This window comes from Sarcophilus harrisii, chromosome 3 (genome assembly GCF_902635505.1).
Source record: "Sarcophilus harrisii chromosome 3, mSarHar1.11, whole genome shotgun sequence".
NCBI lineage: Eukaryota > Metazoa > Chordata > Mammalia > Dasyuromorphia > Dasyuridae > Sarcophilus > Sarcophilus harrisii.
In genome coordinates this window covers 490,020,860-490,028,154 of record NC_045428.1, presented here as the reverse complement: position 1 = coordinate 490,028,154, position 7,295 = coordinate 490,020,860, and the positions used below count along the sequence as shown (strand labels likewise).

General features: G+C 38.2%; 1 protein-coding gene across 15 annotated transcripts in view; it reads right to left on the bottom strand.

The window, feature by feature from the left end:
* Positions 1-3,813: 3,813 nt before the first annotated feature.
* Positions 3,814-7,295, bottom strand: part of NCAM1 (neural cell adhesion molecule 1) — a 457,101-nt gene continuing 453,619 nt past the window's right edge. For all 15 annotated transcript variants that reach the window (XM_031961202.1, XM_031961205.1, XM_031961203.1 and 12 more), the window contains one exon: positions 3,814-7,050. In XM_031961202.1, coding sequence (XP_031817062.1) covers positions 6,930-7,050 — 121 coding nt within the window. In that variant the 3' untranslated portion in view covers positions 3,814-6,929. The remainder of the gene's footprint in view (positions 7,051-7,295) is intronic.

Below are 7,295 nucleotides of genomic sequence, written 5' to 3'. Positions count from 1 at the left end.
TGTACCTTTAACTTCACTGCCTTCTAGGTTCTAAGAAAGTTTGAACTCTATTATTCAGTCAACAACTCTTAAACTGTGATATTCTAGAGTGCCAAAATTGTTATTTGAGTAAGCATAGAGAGTGATAAGCAGGACAAATTTCAAACTGTTTCCCATCAGTACCTCAAATACTATCTTCCCCCTAAATTCCTTGGTCTTCCATGTTCCTTTCCCCTCTGCCCCAAACTTATCCTGTTCTCTCCATTTAACTGGAGTTCCTAGTGCCACGTGCAGGAGTTATATCTGTTGGCTGCCTCTTCCACTGCTACTTTGGATTTGGATTCAGATACTTGGGCTTTGGATTTAGCCTCTGAACAGGCTGCTTCTGTTACTTGGTAGCAGAGCTTGATTATGTGAAGAGTCAGTATTAAGTAATCTTTCCTTTTGGCCTCAACTGGTCCAATTCTCCTTACCTAAGACTGTTTCTTGGTATTCCTGGATAGTAATTGCAAGTGAAAGTAAGAAATAGAAGGTTCTTGTATGTGCCAAAATGTTTGTGGCAGCCCTGTTTGTAGTGGCTAGAAGCTGGAAAATGAATGGATGCCCATCAATTGGAGAATGGTTGAGTAAATTGTGGTATATGGAATATTATTGTTCTGTAAGAAATGACCAGCAAGATGAATACAGAGAGGATTGGCAAGACTTACATGAACTGATGCTGAGTGAAATGAGCAGAACCAGGAGATCATCATATACTTCAACAACGATACTGTATGAGGATGTATTCTGATGGAAGTGGATTTCTTCGACAAAGAGAAGATCTAACTTAGTTTCAATTGATCAAGGATGGACAGAAGCAGCTACACCCAAAGAAAGAACACTGGAAAATGAATGTAAACTGTTTGCATTTTTGTTTTTCTTCCCGGGTTATTTTTACCTTCTGAATCCAATTCTCCCTGAGCAACAAGAGAACTGTTTGGTTCTGCACACATATATTGTATCTAAGATATACTGTAACCTCTTTATCATGTATAGAACATCTTGCCATCTGGGGGAGGGGGTAAAGGGAGGGAAGGGAAAAATCGGAACAGAAGTGAGTGCAAGGGATAATGTAAAAAATTACCCTGGCATGGATTCTGGCAATAAAAAGTTATTTAAATAAAAAAAAATGTCATTTCCTGGTGGGTAAGGAGTATTTATAATTTTTGTGTCTTAATAAATACTTCTTGAACCAAAAAAGAAAAAAAAAGAAATAGAAGGTCTTTCTTTGGACCTGTCTTATCTCCTCTGTCTCATTCAGGTCTCCATTCAATTCAATTCAACAAGTATTTATTAAATATTTGCTATGTTCCTGATAGATATTGAGGCTACAAAGACAAAAATGGCATTCCTGTCTCTAAATATATTCTACAGGTTCCAGCTTCTGGTTCATGATCCCATATGAGGTTTCATAACTGTGGGGGAGTCACAAAATTATGATTTATTACTTGTCCATGTTTGATTTGTATACCTATTTTACATATCTATATATCCAAGATTTTTAAAAAAATTCTCTAGTGAAAAAGGATCATGAATAAAAAGTTTAAAAATCTCTGCCACAGGAGAGAGATTGGGGGTTTGTAGATGAGTATGAGAGAGGTAAGGAAAGGAGAATATGAAGGGACAAAGGAGAGTTAGTCTTTTAGTCAATATTTCTAGTCAATGTTTATAGTTAATAAGCATTTATTAGGTGACTACTGTATGCTAGGAATATTTGATGGAGAGAGTATAAATAGATCTGGAACGAGGCAAGAATCAGGGAAGGCTTCATGAAGTATATGACTCCTGAACTAAAGCTTGATGAAATATAAGAAATCTCAAAGACAGAGATGGGAAAAAGATATAATCCATAGACTGGACATAGGAAACCACAGAGTCACAGAATTTCAGAAGTTATCTACTACAATCTGAATTCGAATAAGAATCCCTTCTAAAATACACCCAACAAGTAACTATGTAGCCTCTCTTTGAAGACTTCCAGTTAGAGAGTTCCCAGCTCAAATTTTGGGAATAGCTACTAGGGTTGGAATATAGAGTAAATAAAGGAGAATGTCTTTATTTTGTGCCTGTATTCTGGGTTTTGTTCTACTACTACTTTCATACCTTTTCTATGTCTGGAAAGGTATAATCAGATAGTAAATGCTAATGAGTGCTTATGGACAGTTATAGACTTATAAACTACCTCTCTGGGGATATTTTCATTTTACAAGCTTTTCCAAAAATGTAGAGAGAAAATTCTCTAATGGTGGAATTTTAGCTCCTTTGACAGGCTTACAGAGAAAGATTTTTAGAGGGTACCCTTTAAATTATAACACACAAGACAAAATTCTTGTAGCTGATATTTTACTTCACAACTAACTGCTGGTATGACCACAGATGAAGCTGACTGAAGCCCTTCTCTCTGAATATCCAGGATTGGTAGGGTGAACATAAGTCTGGCCTTCACAGGCCTCTCCTGAACTGTGAGTTTTTTTGTTGTAGGAAACTCCCTCTTCCAATTCAAATCAATCATCTTGTCATTTAGAGAGATGCCATGAGATATTGAGAGGTTAGCTGAATGTCCAGGATCATTCATTTATTGTGTATCAGAAGCAGACTAGATTCTGGTCTTTGAGCTCTTTGTCCCTATGTGTTAGGCTGCCTCTCAATTTATGTTATATAGGAAAACTGATGTTTCTATACCACAGATATTTCTGGCTCATCCTACCTAAATGGCAACAGGCACATGGTTAAGATTCAAAGAATATGGTTAAATCCACAGAAGGGACCAAGTAGGATGACTTTAAGCATCATTTTAATGGGGCATTAAGTAAGGTGCAGACTTCTGGGATTGCAATCATTTCTTGGATTGTCTGGTTGAAGGTTAGAGGAAGGATGATCCAGAGTGGAAGAACCCAGAAAAATCTTATCCCAAACATAAATCTAATCCTCTTACAGGGAGAAGCTCTGTTTCGTCTGGAAAGGAGAGCATCTTACTCAGAGGATAAGGACTAGGGAGACACAGAAATAATCAAATAAATCCCAGAGATAATGCTTGAGAAGGAATTTTCTTTTGTTCTTCTGGAAGAGAAATACCTTCCTTTCTGTAGGTAAGAGAACCATAAGTGGAATTTGAAACACGAAGACCATAGCTGTTGAATTAAGTTTTGCTGTTTGGGAGGGAAAATATCTACTGGCTATCACCAGAAGCTTGGGCATTTATGGTACAAAAATCTTTGCTGATGCAGGTATCCTTTTATCAGTCTATCTGTTCAGGAGGGTGGGTCAGAATCTATCCCAGAAACAAGTGGACTACATTTCTGGCTTCTCCAGAAATCATCACCTTTCATAAAAGGTAGAAATTAGCTCATCTGTTTCTGCCAAAGGGAACCGTACTTCAGTCTCACTTACATAGAATTTCAAGCTAAAACATTTTTTTCTTCTTCTTACTAAGTCTAGTTGAGTAAATGGGGATAAATTTGGGGTAATCAAAATAGGATTTGGGGTAGAGGACTAGTTGATAGACAAAGAGGTTCTTTCATCCAATTCACTGTTAAAATTCAAGTGCAGATCATTATTCTAATTAGCAGAAATGACTTTCTGATCCCCTTTGTGGCTATAATGGAAGTCAACTATTAGTACTATTGAGAAGTGGGAGAAGAATTAGAAACTATCATCCAGGGGAAAAATATATCTAACTTTTAAGAAAAGGACCTGTGAGAAATGGGGTCTCACTAAGCCCCCTCATAAACAACTGAGCTGTTTATTTATTTTCTATATGGGAGAGAAGAAATCAAGAGTTTGACTGCAAAGACATTTTTTTTTAATTTTTATTGAACACAAGTATTCTGACAGAATGCAAAGTCAAAATTCTCAGTTAGTACTCAGTATTTACACCAGTGAGAATGGAAATAAAGGTGGTGTCAATGTTTCACTTGGTAAAAAGTTTTATAACAAGAGAGAAGGCCCCCAAAGTAGGGAATGCTGGGTAGGGATGTTAATGGAGGTCTGAAAACCACTATCCAAACAGCCTAGAGCGAAAACCTGGGATTTGGAAGGCTCCATAGAAAAGTGTGAAATTATAGTTCCACTTTGCAAGCTGCACACTCCAATACACCTTTATGGATTTGTGTGGCCTGGGGTGTTGAGTGATTGCTCCACTGGTAGAATTTGACCCATTGATGAGTGTTTATATAAATACATATGCATACACCTACACATGTATAAATACATTGAAAAATGGATAAAGTTGGTCCCTCCTTCAAAGGATTAAAAAAAAGACTAAATTGTTCCATTAAAAAAGATGTATACCATGGAAGTAAAGTAACTCCCTCTGACTTTTTGGAAATAGTAAAAAAGGAACAGGAGAAAAAAATAACAAAAAAAGAAACTTCGAGAGGTGAGACATACCTAAGTGTAATGGGAGAAGCAGATCATGACTGCTGTCATTAATGGGGCTGATGGTTGGTAGATCCAGAGCCCCTGGTACCTCAGTTCTCCTGTACCAGAGGTGATAATGCAGGCCAGTTGAGTGCTAAATATGCTTCCACCTATTCCTAGCCATCAGAATGTGACTTCCACTTTCTCACTTTAATTAGTAATCACCTATGAGGTATAGAATGGTATTGGCCAAGTGGGCTGAAGCCATCAGCCTCATATGGTGAGGGAATTGGTTCCCTTGGATAACTCTGGTGGCACAACATATCCCCCCCTGTGATCTCAGAGAAGTTCTGGGTTTTTACTTTCTTGACTCACAAGCCCCACTCTCTCAATGTGCTGGACATCTTATGTTTCTTTTACTATTATTATTTTCTGAAGGCCAATGCATTTAAAACATATGTAAGCCCTAGTGACAGGAACAGGCCAGGGTTGTGCATACAGGGGCCTCCATTTCCATCCCCAGGAGCTGAAAAAAATGCAAAAAATAAATCCCACATCCCAACTGAAAAAAAGAGCACCCCACATTTAGCAAATGACAAGACCATTGTTTTTCACAGTTTGAAATCATAATCTAGCATTGCCATTGTTTAGACTACAGAATTGTGAGTACACTGGAGAGTGTGGCTTTAATGGAACAAGCTCAGTTGACAGTCTCACCACCCTAACCTCTTCCCTTATCATACCTTAGGAAAGGAATGCATGCCGGAGTATTGGTTTTTGTTTACTTATAATCACCATCATTATTATTTAATTTTCTTTGTTTAAAGGCTTCTGTTCCTTTTAAGAGTTATTTTATTTCCTGAATAATTTTCTGAACTATCTTCTACACCTTCCACAACCAAACTATGTTGAAGTTTTATTTCAATACTATGACAAAAACACGTTTCACACTAAAATATTCACGCATCCACAGTGCACAAGCTTGCAGTTCTAAAGTAGAATGAGGAAAAAAAAAAAGAAAAATTTCTATACAAAGGGCTGGTCTTACCCTTCTTCCCTCCCACCCCCTTTTAAAGTCACTGTATTTCCCCCCCACTCAGTTCCTAATCCAGGAGAGTTGTATTGTGAATCAGGACAGCAGATCTCACTGATGCTGTCCAAGTGAACAGAAGGCCGATGTTGCTTTACTTCGACAGATTTCCAAAAAAAGACACCAATTCCCTGAAGCATACACGCTCTTCCGCTCAAATCTAGATTTATGGGCTAAAAAGTAATTGTTTGCATATACCTTTTCATTTGGCTTTCTAAAAAAAGGGGGAATGGTTGGGGTTAAAATGTGTTCGCCAAGACCAGCCCCAACTGTACAATCTCCGCCTCACTTAGCAAAACCTAGGGAGAATCATCCAAGAAAAGGGCCAGAATGCCTAGAAAAGCAGTCTGTCTCTTGAATGTAGCTAGTGGGTAATCAGCAAGCAGACCTCTCCCCGCCCCAACCCAAAGCAAAGAGCCAGAGAAAATCTGGTTTTTACCCAGGTTAGCCAAAGGTAGAGGAAGAAAACAGAATGGGGAACAGCCACTGTCAACATTCAGATTTTGAAAAGTCTCCCTGTGTCAAGCAAGTGTGTGAAGAACTTACTACCTCTAGACTGTATCCATTATGTTTAAAAAAAAAAAAAAAGAAGAAAAAGGTAGCTATTTTATATGGACATTGAAATGCAAACAAAAAGTCAAACATTTCTTGATTTGTAAACACTGAAAAATAAAGTTGGCAAAAAAAAAAAAAAAGAAAAAAGAAAGAAAAGAAAAGAAAAAAAAGAAGTCTGAATACTGCAAATTGAAATCTACCCCCAGAAGCTGCAATTTGGCATTCTTCCTACAAAACGAGTCTACGTGGGAACTGAATTCAGCTAGAAAGGGTGACACACTTTGCATACTGAACAAATACAAAGTGAACAGAAATTATAACTTATTTATGAGGCTTTACATAGTTCAAACTCGACTGAAAAGTATAAAAATAAATTGTGGACTTTGTTCATTCGGTTAGTCATCGTGCCTGAAGAAAGTACTTCTCTGAAGCTGCTCGGTGCTAAATCCGAGAAAGCAAAGTATTGTCTTCCTAAACCTAGATTTGTTCTGAGCTTCCTAGATTCTTAACTCGGTGGGGTTTTTTGTTGTCTGATTGTTTTGTTAATGATTTCAGGGAACGGAGTGTCCTAGTTTGGCTGTGGGCTCAACCTTTTTTTTTTTCTTTTAAATTTCCTTACAAGTGAGTACACAACAAAGGGATCCTTTTAACAAACCTACAAAAAGGAGATCCCAATTTGTTTACTTATTTGTATGATTTTTTTGATTTTTTTTTAAAGGCAAAAGACACTAGAGGAATGAGATATGTGTGAGTGTGAGTGTATGTGTGAATGTGTGTGTGAATATGTGTGTGTGTGTGTGTGTGTGTGTGTGTGCGTGTGCACACGAGCGTGATGCTAGAAATGTTCCGGGGAAGTGGTTCTGTCACTTTTTAATTTGATGTTTGCGTTTTAATTTCCCATCACTGATCACGCTTTGCTCTCATTTCCATTTGTTTGTGTGGCTTCGTTGGGGACCGTCTTGACTTCTGCTGGAGCTGGCTGGGTTTCTGTCTCCTGGGGTGCAGACTTTGCTTCTACTGGGGCTTTCCTGCAGAAAGTTGAGAAAACAGAACTGGTCAGTGTAAACTCAGGCAGTCCCCTTCCCCCTTAGCAGGTAGCCAGGTCTTCCTAGGAAGTTCCAGTTTGAGGAGTGGCCCCTATCCTGTTGAGACTCTAAGCTTAGGAACAGGTGAAAAGAGGGGCAAATGCAGCCCATTTTTTAGACTGTTTATCTGGTCTCATACAGCTGCCAATCCTAAGCCTTAGGGCAGGTAAAGATGCAGTAATCCTGGC